This window comes from Sinohyriopsis cumingii, chromosome 6 (assembly GCF_028554795.1).
Source record: "Sinohyriopsis cumingii isolate HCF-2022 chromosome 6, ASM2855479v2, whole genome shotgun sequence".
NCBI classification, from domain to species: Eukaryota; Metazoa; Mollusca; class Bivalvia; order Unionida; family Unionidae; genus Sinohyriopsis; species Sinohyriopsis cumingii.
In genome coordinates, this window is record NC_142966.1 from 46,772,811 (window position 1) to 46,788,540 (window position 15,730).

The 15,730-nt window shown below is 33.4% G+C and overlaps 1 protein-coding gene across 2 annotated transcripts in view; it reads right to left on the minus strand.

Annotated features, from left to right (window-relative positions):
* Positions 1-6,469: 6,469 nt before the first annotated feature.
* LOC149796865 (UDP-N-acetylglucosamine--peptide N-acetylglucosaminyltransferase 110 kDa subunit-like) overlaps positions 6,470-15,730 on the minus strand; it is a 54,187-nt gene continuing 44,926 nt past the window's right edge. The window contains exons 18-22 of one of the 2 annotated variants that reach the window (XM_089961511.1): positions 15,063-15,350; positions 13,826-13,943; positions 12,775-12,816; positions 8,450-8,573; positions 6,470-7,951 (exon numbers count right to left, since the gene is read on the minus strand). In XM_089961511.1, coding sequence (XP_089817637.1) covers positions 7,801-7,951; positions 8,450-8,573; positions 12,775-12,816; positions 13,826-13,943; positions 15,063-15,350 — 723 coding nt within the window. In that variant the 3' untranslated portion in view covers positions 6,470-7,800. The remainder of the gene's footprint in view (positions 7,952-8,449; positions 8,574-12,774; positions 12,817-13,825; positions 13,944-15,062; positions 15,351-15,730) is intronic. The other variant, XM_089961512.1, reaches the window with a different exon arrangement.

Consider the following 15,730-nt stretch of genomic DNA (forward strand, 5'->3'; position numbering starts at 1 on the left):
AACTCGATCGTCTTAATGGAAAATTACCCCAAACTGTAAACAAGTTCATTTCAAGAACCTTCTAAGACCATTATCAAGCTGGATCTTTAAACCCAAATCCAAGTAAATATCTATTTATAACTCACAAGCAATACAAGAACCAGGTATGTATTAAAACTCTATCCTCAATCATATACAAAAGGTCAAGTAAACTATACAAGCTAATTATGTATAACATTAAAATTCTATATTTTACTGTTACTCAACTTGATTTGCCAGAAAACAATCCAGTGTCAGTTCCATGGTTTTCATTTATCCATTTCTTGCATACACGACCTGCCAGTATTTTTTTTTTTTTAAACGGACTGATTTATACTTACCTAAGGTGCAGAGTAAACATTTCTCGCAACTCCCTCTGGCAGTGTTCTAAAATCATCTGAAGCAGATTCATTTGCTAAAGTGTTAAAAAATTTCAACCAGTAGAGAAAGATCAGGTCAATAAAGAAAATCAACTAACGATATAAAGAGAATAATTTGTTTAGAATATATATATATCTTACATAAAATATTTAAAGATTACCTTTTTGCATTAAATATATGGCTTATGCTTATGCAAAGTTTTTAGAGAAAAATATGTACCAAAAATTTCAAAGGGAAATCTATAAGAAAGGTTTTCCTTCTAATGTATGTTTAAAGACTAAGAGAACATTACAGTCACAGTCAAAATAACTGATTATTTATTCAAGAAAAATATTCAAGAAAGGATCTTTACACAATGGATTATGGTTAAATAACAACTGATCACAAAATTAGTTTTGCTATTTTTGTTTTGCTATTTTAAACAAAGAAAACAAAAATACCATCACAAAAACACAATTGGTATAACATAATTCAAAGTCATTTAAAACATTATTATAACATGTTCTTGTTTGACTTTGAATGCATTACAATGTTATTTGCCCACTTTCTGATATTTTTTGGTAATCATTACCCCCCATCCCTTCATAACTTGACCAGAACACCATTATGTGTCTTAAATCTAAAACACAGCATTTGCATTATGTGTCTTAAATCTAAGGTAATATACAGTATTTGCAAAGGGCTTGTGATTGATTTGTAAGAGTATGATGAATACAAATATGCCAGCAAAACAACACACAGGGGTGGGTGTAACGGTAGGGAGATCGTAAAACTTGGATTTTTATTTTCTTTTAAAGCATGCCTCTCTCTTTCTCTCTCTCTGCCCATGTGGGTCAGGGGACTGCTTGTCATTCCTGATGGGTAAAATCTCTTATTTGATCGGTGGTGACTGGTCACTCTATTGACCATCATACCACCCCTAACCCTGTCATACACCCATGCTACAATGCACTACTTCTATGTACTTTAGGTCAGTATTTTTATCAAACAGAACAAAATAGGGCAGCAACTTATCAACAATACCAACCTAAATCTTAGCATGGTGAATATTTTTTAAACAATGCCACAAAATGTTTTAATCTACACGAGGTAAAAAGGAAATTATCTATCTGCAAGCCGTGCATTGAGCAAGCAATATAAAAATTAGCCAATTGCAGTACAGCCAGAAATGGAACCAAATGACAAACCGTTAGTGAGGTCAGTGTATACTATCAATGTCAATGTTATGCAACAGATTTACATTTATTTTATGCAATGCATGCAATAATAACATTATTAAACTGATAAATAAACAATTTACCAACCTTGTGCAAACACATGGGAGTACATTAATACTTGACAATGTGCCCCCCCCCCCCCCCGAAACAATCCCATCTAACAAGTTTGTTGATGTTCATCAGAATGAAAAGTTGCAACTTGAAGAAAAAACTCAACACAATAGTGAGCAACACTGTTTGATCCCTTACTTTCCCACTCTTGAAACATTTCACTATATGATGGAAAGATGATGCAATCAATCTTTTGCTTAGTGACAACAAATATTTATCAAATGTATCACAAAAAATGAACATTAGTTCTCCTGTTGAAAGAAAAAGAAACTCACAATTTTACCAGAATATAAGCTTAACTTCATATAGGTCTAATTGGGAAATATTGCAATTAATACTTGGTTTGTCGAATAAAGTTTCTATCTAATGTGTTACTAAAAAGAAAGAATTGACCTTGTATGTAGCGTTCATCTCCAACCCCACCCCCATGCACAAGCACGTAACAAGTGACCTGACTTTGGATAAAAAGTCGGTCAGAGTATGCTACCCAACTGGTTTATTAAAATGGTAATACATTAACAACTGAATATGATGCCTTTAGATCTCCATATCAGGAAAATGTCTTCTCTACAAACTTAAAACAGAGTATACATTATAGAATGGAAACACAGTTTTACCAGGAAAATTATTTTAACTTCATGTAGGTTAATTTCTTTTTTTTAAAAAGTATTATTATGTCATATAATTGTAAGGATTTGCTTAATAAAAAATATGACAGCCTTATGCAAAAACACAACTGGTAGGGGACATTAAAACTTGATTTCCACTGGTTTTAAATGATGAGCTCTCAGAAACTGATGAAAATTAGTCCAACCTTTTGCAAAAAACCTATAAAAAAAACCAAAAAACAAATCAAGCCCACAAAAAATGTTGTTTTAATTATCTATTGACCCCATACCTATCTCTCTCTCTCTCTTGAAAGTTCATCCAATGTGCCATGAAAAAATTAACCTCAAAATTGGAAACAAAATTTTACCAGGAAAATTATTTTAACTTCATGCAGGTCAGATACTTTAAAAAAAATGACACTGTGGCTTTCAGAAAGGACCCCAACAAATTCACAGCTTTATCAGAACAAAATCTCAACTTGGGTATCAGCAAATTACATTTTGCACTACATCTCTGTCTTAAATCTAAAGCAAAACACAACTTATATAAAAAAAATGACCGGGCTTTGGATAAAATGTTGGTCAGACTATTACCCCATTGGTGAAATAAATTTAACACCTTACAATTTAAAACATATCGGATACCTTGAGATTGCTGTAGAGTTGAAAGAAAGGTCTACTTCACACCTTACACAACCTGAAGCCAGTCGGTTTATATATAAAAATAAAAATTGAAAAGCCAGTGACAGGTATATATTTGTAAAATTTGATGAATTAAAAATATGACCTTTAAGCAGTCGAGGAGTTAAACTTAGATTTATATTTTGCTTAAAGGTATTCAAATACACATCATAATGAGGTGTCCCTCACTCTCTCATGGACATCCTAACCAAATCATAAGCTATTTGTCACTACTTCTGGATATTATCTCATTTATTTGTCGACACCCACACCCCTCCTCTTTGTCGTATACCCATATTATGATGCAACACATCAATGTACTTTTTGCCAATATATTATTGAACAAACCAAAATAGGGCAGTCACACAACATACTGTAAGAAATATTACTTCACCAGAAATTGTGGCACATTAAAAAAATATTTAACCAAATAAAAAAACATTAAGTCTACATTGGGTTAAAAATAAATCAAATTTTTTCAAGTCGTGCATTGAACAGACATAAATTAGTCAAATGTAGCAGAGTAGTATCAATGTAATTGTTGGCAATATGCACAATCATAAGCCAAGGTCACAATCATAAGCCAGAGTCAGTGTACGCTATCAGAATGGTATCATTTATTAAACTGATGAAACTTTTGCCAACCTTATGAAAAAAATACAAAGGGAGTACAGTAATATTTATAATCTGTCTTCCCCACCCCAAATGAAAATAATTCCATCTGGTTAGTTTGTAAAATGTTGAGTGGAAACCACTACTCAAGTCGCTAAAGATATATACTCCATGCCTTAGACAAACTGAAGCCAGTCAGTTTACATAAAGCCGAAATTTAAAAAAAAAATATATAGCTTAAAGTCACTAAAATATATAAAGCCAATTTTTTTTTTTAAATATAGCTTCTGGCAAGTCAGATTTTGAATAATTTGACGAGTGAAAAATAAGCCAGCTTGATGCAAAATCACAAATGAGTAAGTGGGTGGCAGACAATAAAATCTGGATTTCTGTTTTTTAAAATTATGGATTAGATCTTCATATACACTCATTTCAGCTGTAAATAGTTCAGTGTAAATTTCTAAGTGTTAATTTGCTTTTGTCAGTGATTAATATAGAAAATAAGGGCAATGGTACATCAACTTTTATATTGTGCAACTTCTTTATTTGTACAGGACTCGATTAACTGACTTGGTTTAACATGTGATTTTATAACATCAGCCGTGTTCAACATTCAGATTATTTGTTTTAAAACTGTATTGACACTATCATACTGGGTTATTGGAAATCATCTACCTAGATCACAAGGTAGACTTAAGGGTCAACATATACTCATTCATTACACACATTTTGTTAACCACACTGCTCGCAAATTGCACCATTCACATACAAAATAACAGTATCCTTTAATTGGTTATAGATATGATCGTGACTTGTTGCAATCTATTCTTGACATTTAAGCATCATTTTGGGGAAGACAAAAGTCAGGAAATGACAAGGTTTGAATTTGCATAGAACAATTGCAACATGGCTATTGTAGTTTACTTAATTTGCATAGAACAATTGCAACATGACTATTGTAGTTGACTTAATTTGCATAGAACAATTGCAACATGGCTATTGTAGTGGACTTAATTTGCATAGAACAATTGCAACATGGCTATTGTAGTTGACTTAATTTGCATAGAACAATTGCAACATGGCTATTGTAGTTGACTTAATTTGCATAGAACAATTACAACATGACTATTGTAGTTGACTTAATTTGCATAGAACAATTGCAACATGGCTATTGTAGTCGACTTAATTTGCATAGAACAATTGCAACATGGCTATTGTAGTTGACTTAATTTGCATAGAACAATTGCAACATGGCTATTGTAGTTGACTTAATTTTTAATCCAGATACAGGAATAAAATTTATATTTATACTCCAAGTAGATTTTAGTAAACACATTGATAATTTGAACTCAAAAATATATTTCATTTACCCATTCTGATATTTGAAATATTGAAAACCAAAAGTTAACTTGAGTAGCAAAGATTTCATTTCACTGTCATTTTCTTTGCCAATATCTGGCATGAAATTTAAAAAGGTATATATATATATATATATATATATATATATATATATATATATATATATATATATATATATATATAAATGGAGGTGAAATGTAGAGAATGCTAACTGCTTCCCAACATCCAACTCAAATCTGTCACCTAAGAGGGGCCCTGAGTGGCAGAGTTGTCAAAAGCATTCACCATTACGGATCATTGCTATCTCACCTGCGTTCTGCAATGGTTCGAGTCTCGGGCTCAGCCAATTTGGGTATGTGAGAAAGCTTGCTGGTAGCTTCTTATAGGTCAGTGGTTCTTTCTGGGATTTTCCTGGGTTCTTCCTCTGCCATTAATACTGGCCACCATGTATAGCCTATCTTGTGCTGAGATATGGTGTTAAACTCTATAACACCAACTGTCACCTAAGTATATTCAAGTGTCCAGCAATGAACGCAGGCAGATATCGAAGAAGAAATGGGTTCAGTTCTCAACAGCATCAGCTATACATGTCTTACCATTTAAGAAGAAATTCCATTTATTACATATAGCTACATTACTTGTACGAGTTATCAACTAAACATTTTATGATGCATTCACATCGTTTAGATGAGAAGTTGTGTGTATTTAGTTGGATTCATCAAGTTAATGCTTTAATACTTAAACTCAGCTTCTGCTGATTAATAGTCAGAAACATAAATCAACATATAATATTTATGCATGTTCTTTTCTTTCTTCTTAAATGATTTTTGACAACCTCTACGTAGATGATGCTTTACTGCAGTACTACTTAAGTGTTGATTGCAGTGTACCAGTATAATTAACAGGCCAGAATTTTACCCGTCACATGATGAGACATGTATAGCTGATGCTGTTGTGCAATCACAGCAGTCCACTAAACTAAAAGGTCTATCTACGTTGCATGCGGCAACTGCTATACAATCAGATCTCATATTTTCTTTCTTAAATTTGTATTTTTAAATACCTGTTAAGGTTGGAATGAATCAATTTTTCAATGAACATTCAGTTGTCATCAAAGATTAAAATATAGTTAAAAACCACAAATTCTGCTGAAAAGAACCTTGTTTTATGTCTTAGGAAAATTCATAATTTACTCTCTGAAAATTCTCCAATTTCCTTCTTTCCAGAATATGATTCCAAGGTACCTACAAAATTAGTTATCTGTCATCCTTTCCACTCTAAGCGACAAGACTCTTAACCCTTTCAAAAGTTTCAAAAACATGATATGTTAAGTCTGAATTTGAGGGAATGTTGAGAAATTTAGTAAAATCAATGCCAATCTTTTTTTATCCCGATTCATGGTATTAAATATTAATTCTGTTAGTTTGACCTCAAAAGAATACTTAAATCTACACAATATGAAATAAAGAAAAGAATGCAATATTAGATATTTATAATTTATTTGTTCTTCTTTCATAATTTCAAATTAAATAAATATAACCGTTCAATCAGCATGGATTCACAACATACACAAAAAACCCAATAAAAACAAAATTTCAAACTAAGTCAACATGCTTCCAAGATTTCTAGTACTTTCTATACATATTTACACCTTTTTCCATGCCATAAATGCTTTTGACATGTGCATTATCCACTTAACTGGTCAATACCAGATAGAATGATTCTGTGACACATTTTTTTTCCCCCTTAGTCCACCATGATCATATGATCAGTGGTATGAAATGTACATGGCTGGTGTATGAAATGTGATGAACTGTGACAAAAGTGAGGCAGAAAAATAGATGAAACACAATAGCAAAGAATTATGTATTGCAGAAAAGTGAGAAATAGGTATGGTATTGCAACGGAGTAAGCACACATTAATCCTCAAGAATTATCAATTGTTATTCTCTGGTATCAAACATTTCTCACTCCTGTAACAATGCAATGCACCTAAGAGAAACAACATACTACACACATACACATTATAAAATTAACACTTCTGGGTAAATGTAAATAGACCTCGGTTATAATATAAATGTACACACACACAATGCATGTTGCTATGAAGTAATTATACAAGATAACAATGGCAGTATTTACAATGAAGATAATGAAATGAACAGCCAGAATAGTCTAAATATCCAATAAAACATTAAATCCCTTTCTAAAGAATGTGCTCCTTGACCAAGAGTCTGTTATCTCTATGTTTATTATAATTCCCTCCAATGTTATTTAGGAGTTATAAAATGGATGAATAAGACAATGAGACAAGATAATAGCTAAAAAAATAAACTACTTAAAATGAATCACCTGCCACAAATTAAAATACATAGAAAATTCTCTTCAGGACAATTATCTCTCAATTCATCAGGCAAGTGAGCATGCACCTGTCTAAATCGGATGTTACGTACCTCCACACTGATACACTATATAAATATTGCCACATCAAATTTATACCAGCCAATAGAAATACCAAGAAATACAAAGATCTAGTTGAAAGGAATAGGACTCGTTACAATATAATGATTTGAACACTGTGTGCTACAGCACCTGTAATGTCTTGTTTCAAGTCGATTATACGGCTGAATGCATCAATATGAAACAGGCTGCAATCCTTGTTCTTATCTATATTAACATTTTAATCCTTGCATTAGATTCCAACTATGCAGAACATACTGGGACCTGCTAATAGCCAATGATCATTCACAGCCTAGCGAGGCAGTTTTTCAGCCATAAACCTGGCAGAATATGGATATAATTCTTAAAGAGATTCATACTGCAAGATGATCCGGTGGGTTGCCAGCCTCATGATGTTTCCACATCTTCCAGAATAGTTTCTCCATGTTGGAGGCATAAGTCTTGCAGTTAAACAGAGGACTACTGGTTCTTGCTTTCCAAATTTTAGCTCGCAAAGCTCTCAGGCTAAAAATAAAGGTAAAAGAAATTAGATTTATCATTAAACAAAGCATATCTGAACTAGTGATAATCTTTTGTCTAACAGGAAAAAGGTAAAGTAAATAAATGCCAAGTGCTAAAATATGAGAAGCTTGATGGTTGGGTAGATCTGGCTAACTGTCACATGTTTTAATGCTTTAAGTATCTAAATTTGAATGGTTAAATAGATGTTTTTCAAAAATGCACAAGAATTTTATTACCATTAATGTTTCTCATGAAACAATTCTTTTCTTAACTAAATATGGCAAGCAACTGTTTTATATATGCATTACTTCACTTGCTCACTAATAATAAAACTGAATTTAAAAAAAAAGTAAAATGTTTACCAAAATGACATAGTCATAAAATCTTGCAACATACGGTTGGTCAATTACCTTCTGTAGTCAACATATATTTTATTGCAAAGAAATAAAACCATCCTGAAAATTCTTGTTTAGATTTTCTCTGTATTCAAGGATAACTTACTATTCTCTGTCAGATCCTAGTTTCACAGCTATATCTACATAGTCTTCTCTGGATACAGCAATTAGTTCTGGACAACCTAGAGCTGTCAGCTGAGAGGAGGCAACCCTAGAAGCGAGGGTTTCACCTGTGAAGTAATCATATACATTAGACATGACATTCAATGCTTAAAAATAATCTGCATTAGGTATGGCTTATGCATGATTAAAATTTTCTAATATAAATGATCAGACCCTTTGGCTAGCTACTTAGTGACCAATCAACATACTGGGCCATGTGGAGTGTGGAGAATAATATATAAACAATGTGGTGACTGACATATGGTTTTAGTATATAAAGTGGTATGATAGGAAAATGCAGAGAACTGGCTTCCAGTTTAATATACAAATCTGTAACTAAGATATTTCTTGTCCAAAATCACTTGAGAACTATTTTTAATCTACTGATATTTTGGAAACTGTTCCTTTTAGATAGCATTGCAAAGTATGTCATCCACAACAATTTTATTGTAAAGTCAATATCAAATAACACTAATTTTATCAAAAAGTATGTTTATTCATATCTGATTTCAAGACTTTCTAATTTTAAACTGAAATGTAAAAGAAAAATAAAGACATTATTTTGTTGATGCCTCTAATTATGTAGAAATCTAAGACTAAACATTTTTTTGTCAAGCTGGAACAAGGAATATATTTATATACACCATTATTTGTAAAGTATTCTCAAATATGTGTCATTAAAGTTAATGAAAAATCCACTTTTTAGAAGCAAATATTGACATTAATAATCTCAATGAAGACTATCTTAAGTGTCTTCAATGATGTTATCTACTTGTGTAATTATGTGTTTAACAACTTTCACTCATTAATGGCAACTCAATCCGATTAAAATCAGGTCTCTATAGTCATGAAGATCTGACAGACCACTTAGTGGTCATGTTCTGGTAACATGTTATTACCAAAATCACTTTAATCAACCAATCAGATGAAGTCCTATATCTTTCCATTTGGAAGACTATGCAGTGTGTCTGAGGAGCATAAACAATTTGATTCACTTTCAGATTTTTGAAAGTTGCACTTCCATTGGCTAATTTAAGAATCACCAGAACATAACCTGTGATTCCTGTCAGATCTTCACGTCAGACAGCGGAGATCAGACTTTAATCAGATTGATGGCAACTATAAATATCAGTTACAAATCATCTAAGAGAAAGAAAGGTTAAAGGAACAAAAGAACCTGCCCACTACATTAAAACACATGCATTCAGTTGGATAAAGTGATGTTTTGCATCTTTATCTTACCGCTGAAATGAGCCACAGTACAAATTATGTTTGATTAGACATGTTTGCAAAGCCAAGTTTACATGTTTGCAAAGCCAAGTTTTACTTAATAATATCTGGTGTGACTCTATCCCCAATTTGATGATAAATTAACGGTATATCAAAGCATTTGACTAGTGCTATTTTGAGAAGCACTAAGAATCCATCAATCAGGTTGACTCAGTGTGCAGAAGGGAAGTTTGATTCCCATGATCAGATCAAGTCAGATATGTTACCATGCTGGATCTTCAGGCAAGACACTTTGTCTTGGCCAAATATAACCTTGAAAGTTATGCTGTGCCATAAAAACACTAGACCAAAATCAATATAACAGCACTCATGCACAATTTTGGCTTTGAAGTGCTGATTAAATGTAACATCTAAATAATGCTGAAAATCCACCAAAACAGATACAAAAGTTTTACATCCAATGCAAGTGGATGTCTATAATGTAATGGATTGGTAGGTGGGGGTATGTGCTAACGTGCATTAATGTAATAACAAGTTTAAAGAAATGCATTGATTCTGGAACCTCGTTTGACTGAATGAAGTTATGATAAAATGTTTAATAAGAATACGACTAAAACATGAAAATATAAGATACAAAGATACTATTATATGCTGGCCTTCATAACCCCCAATCTAATCATTTTGCAAGAAATGGATAGCTTACAGTGCAAGTATTTTGTAAGCTAGCCCATAATTCTTATTGTGGCGAGAGACAGCTGCTTATATTTGGTATGGCACAATACAGCATCTGCATTAAGCCTTAATCATTATCTGTGAATCATATTTGATTGAATTGACGTGATTCCAATTATTGTACTACAGATGTAATTTGTCAATTTTGAGAAGGAAGAAATCTAAACTGTCTTTTTTTTATAACTATATATTAGTTTCTTAATGTGATATAGTAATCAATTTATTTAGTGGAGATCTGTAAATATGTACCCTACGACCGTTGACAGCTCTGATTTACTCTTTGGAAAATAGTCTTGTAACATAATCCTGACCAATCCTAGCTTGTCCAGGATGGAAAATAGGTCAGACTGTGCCGAACAGATACTCTACATCCAGTGGCACAAACTGAGGTCTTATCATACAATTTAATTAGCATCATTTGTCTTTTTACACTCAATCAGTAGCAAATATATAAACATATTGCATTGTGTCTTTTCTGTCAAACATCAAAGCCTATGAAGTCATAATCAAGAATGCTAAGAAGGAGTGGAGTGTAAAAAAGTATTAGTGAATAATGATATTGAAAATACATTTACTAGCATAAATATTAAAAGTTCCAAACATACTTGTATAAAGGAAGGCCAACATTTACAATGACCAAGTGAAACTGAACAATTTTTTGTTGTTGAAACTTGACAGATTTTGTCTGAAATCCAGAGATTTTGTTATAGCAGTAAGTGCTGGGTTCTACTGGTAAAAACTGTCATTATATTGGAAAAGTGAGACTGTCAGTATTCATATACCAACAAACTGTAAAATGTGTGCTTGCTTCTTTGATGTGATGGATTCAGGTGGAATAATGGTATTGTTGTTGTTGTTGTAGGGTTTAATGCCATTTTTCAGCAAATGCTAGGCTATACATGGTGGCCAGTATTAATGGTGGAGGAAGAACCCGGGAAACCCCCCAGAAAGAACCACCGACCCACGAGAAGCTACTGGCAAGCTTTCTCACATACCCACATTGGCTGAATCCGGGAATAATGGTATTAATACATAGTATAATTCTGCCTTCCTAGTCTGTTAAAATAGACAACTTACAGTTAGGGTTAGAGTTCACCCAGTTATGCAATTACTGAAACATAGTACTGGATTGCAGCAAGTAAGGGAGCCTAGAAGTCTATTTTATCACTCATAGTTGGTGTGAAAACAAAACCTGATGCCATCAAAGAGGTAAGTAGATTCTCCTTCCAGTGAAGTTGTGTGCAAATAATTGCAGGTGAGCAAAGCAATATCACTCATATATCTGCTTCAAAGATGTTAATCCAAATTTTATTTCCTTTTGTTAAAAACAAATTGTTTGTTTGCTCAGGAACCATTTTTGGATTTTGCCGCTTTCTATTTATAGATGACAGTTAGTCATGTGATCTTATATGCCATGCTAAACTTGAAGGCTTTCACACAAACCAGGTCACTAAAATTAAATCTTTTATAGTGTTTATGTGAACACCATATCTATTTACTTTATAAGTCTACTCGGAATCAATGTGGTTGTGCATGTATTCAGTTGGTGACTGACTGATAGTGGAATGGGATTACACAGTACGAGTTTCCTCTGACATTTTCCACCCCATTTCAAAATAAATCTGTTAATATTTTGACATTTAAGTTGGGGTACGGGGTTCTGAGCCAAAGTTACAATTAGCCACCACTGGAGAAAACCAGATTCTTGAACAAAAAAAACACTGGTCAGCGATGTTTCTGTTTGTATCACATGATTACTACTGTGCTGACATATGCTCTCTGCCTGATGAACTGGGTATGTGCCAGGCAGCTGCAGCAGCTTCATGTTCCCGGTAATTGTTCTCAGAATAAATATGTTCAAATTAAGCATCCTTTAATTCTTTTTAAAAATTCAATGTGCCTTACATTTAATATTTTTGTAATATTATACAACATTGCAAAGGGTTTTATTGTTGAAACCATGTGGCTACTGGACCTCTGATGTCATGGTCATGTAGGTTGTGTGATGAGGCTAGCAATGCAAATAACAAGTACCAGGTCATAATTCATCAACACTAGTTTTGTTCTGTCTATCAATGGATTAAAACATAATGAATATAATAATCACAATTTGAGAAAATAAAGCAACTTTCTATTGATTTCATGTAGGAATGGATTGTTGCAAGGAATTTTAAGTTTGTTAGTAAGCGGCAACTCTATTTTGCCACGATGATGTGGAGGCAAATTCTATCTTTTGGCAATAAATGTCAAAATATCAAAAATGAGATGGGAAGGTTCAGAGGAAACTCAGAGTAGGGATTACATTACTGTTGTGTTGTTGATTTGTGACATCTATTATCAAAACTGCTCCTGTAAAGACAGAAACACATTCTTTTAATTTTCTTTCATTAAAGCACCGCTATCAACATAATTTTCCCTACTTTATGCAAATGATAAACCATTCATTGATGTTAATGGGTAATTGGCATTTGGCCATGGTAATATCTGGCCTTGAACAGACTTTTTCCATCCTCACCAGTATCAAGTACCAAACAGTTGTGCAACCCTAGTGGAATCCTTTAACAGTAATGCGATCTAAGTGTTGGCTATCATGGATGCAGATGAATCCGTAGCCTCAGCTGAAGAAGTTGTCAAGCTTGGTGCTATTCAAACGCTGATTTGGATGGGAATTTAGGTGTGATAAAACATAATTCTGGGTGTGATAAATTCATGCAAAGCAAGATTCCAGAAGATTGTGGAAGTATTTAACAATGTGCAAGATCAAAGTTGATGACAGTGCAGTTGCTGTCTGGTGATCACACTTGACAAGTAACATGTACAATTGCATACAGATTTCGGGGAAAGTTATGATCTCTACATTTCCAATCACACTAAAATGTTCAAATTCATTTTGTAATCATTGATATTAACAATATATACAATTTAAGATGCAAGAGAAACCACCCTCCCCATGCAACCTATTAGATTTCAAGCCCCAGGTCTATTAAAATACGCGGAGATGACCAAACAGTCATGTGAATCAAATGAGGTGTTGTTACCTCTGCCAAGTGGCCCATATCATACCAACTTTAATGCAAATTTTAAAGCAGGAACATGACTGCATCGAAGATCAATATCAACATTTAATTACCCCGAGATACAACAAAATCATACTATGTGTGACTTCATCATGCAAGCTGTTACTCTTTAAAAAGCTTAACCACTGATAGGTAATACCATGTGATAGAATATATATGTAAATGCTCTCAAGTTTTGCAAAAGCATGATTTACTTGTAAATACAGCACTTAGTGTGTTGAACAAGTTATCAGGGGAAAAAGTCTTTCAAAGTAAAATCAAGGAAGCTTCAACTCCTTTACCTGGCAGTGTGACCATAGGAGTTCCTGCCCACAATACATCCATTCCAGTTGTGTGTCCATTACAGAGGGGAGTGTCCAAGCATACATCTGCCAGCTGTCCACGCCTAACATGCTCCTCCTGTAAAATGGAGCGAATTCGTGTCTAATTATTATGTACTATTTTTTCTCCGTTAACTTTACACTGTCAGATTCATTCAGTATTTTGTGATACTGAACATCTTAATATTGCAAGACATGTACATAAAAAAATAATGCATTAGGAACAACTCTAAAGAAAACATGCACACTCACGTAGTAGACACTTTAGAATTAAGTGATTCAGATTTGTGGATGAACTAAAGCTGTTTTGTCTATTTGAAAGGAGAGGTGATAAAGTGAACAATGTGGATGAGTTTAATAAGTCACAAACAAAACTTTCAAAGAAGCAAATGAAATGATATGTAGCTTTTTACTAGTCAGTCAAAACGCTAAATTTGAGAGAAAAATGCAACTGATGGTTTTGGTAGGAAACTAAGAGCCTTAGAGCCAATAAGACAAAAAAGTTTTATTTCTACTGGCTAAATGACTGTCACACAACAGCTGCTTTGCAATTTTCCCCCTTTTCACTATTTTGATATAATGTTAGTCTAGTGATAGAAGACAAACTGTATGATCCAGGTCATAGCTGGGTTCATCCAACAGAGAGCATGCAAGTGACAGGGCATCAACACATACTGGTACTAAGAATGGCAATAAATATTTTTATATTTATGCATGTCTGTCTGTGTTATTTGGATTTTTAACATAGCTTTAAAAAAAGTCCAGTCATATTGCTATAAGTTTTCAAACAAATTAGATTCATCTTTTTTTCTCTACAGCTCTGCCCCATTTTCCCCAAATTTGTTTAGTTAAAATTGAGAAACCATATGGTATGTACCCATTTTATGATATTGGTTATGAAGTACATTAACTTTTCCACAAAGAAAACCACTATATTGTGATTTTTTATTGTCAATGCAATAATGAATATGGAACTCCCAATAAACATGTTCAAAATCCAGAATCTGTTAAACCGCTTCAACTTCCACTGACCTTTTTTCAATCATTCAAAGAACTTGCAAAAATGCCTCTGTCACAACACTGAATGAAAGCGTAAGATGCATATTTATGATTTTGCATTAATTTAAATCCTGGCTATATTTTAATGCCATCCACAATCTTACACACAACAAAAAATAATTCCAACTGCTTTACATGCCTTGGGTGCTACTGATGAGAAAATGACCCTGTCACTTCCAAGTCCAACAGCTTCTGCTGTCTGAACAATATTGGCTTCTCCAACGGCTGGAAATCTAAGCAGCCAGAGGACACTCTTCGGCACCTTCTTCAGGATCTCCAGCCACATATCAAGTGTATGCGGGTCTATCTTGTACAACTGGTTAAAATTACAGTAAACTACAGCATCCTCTGGCAGGTTATACTGAGACCTGGCACTGATGATAATGGTCATTGGAACTTCCTCACCAGTGGCACACTTGTTGTTTGTCTAAAAATGAGAGAAAAATATATTGAAAGATGCATTTCAAAATTTTGACACACAAGATGGTTGCAGCCAAAGACTAACAATCTTCAAACATTGTGACCACCATCTATTTCATTTACAGTAATAAATAAGATAAACAGAAGGGACTATTTTTTATTATTTTACAGAAGTGTATATCCTGACTGAAAACAAATTTTAAAAGTAAATTAAGTTTCTCCAAGAATACTTACCCAATTACGTTAGGAATATTAGCCTGCTACCTCACACATGCATCCCTATAAATGACAAAAATGGTCTTTTCTGGCCATATCAATAACATTACCTTCCCATGACACTGCCAAGTGTCACTCGTTTTTAGCAGAGTAATGGCAGGGTGATCAGGG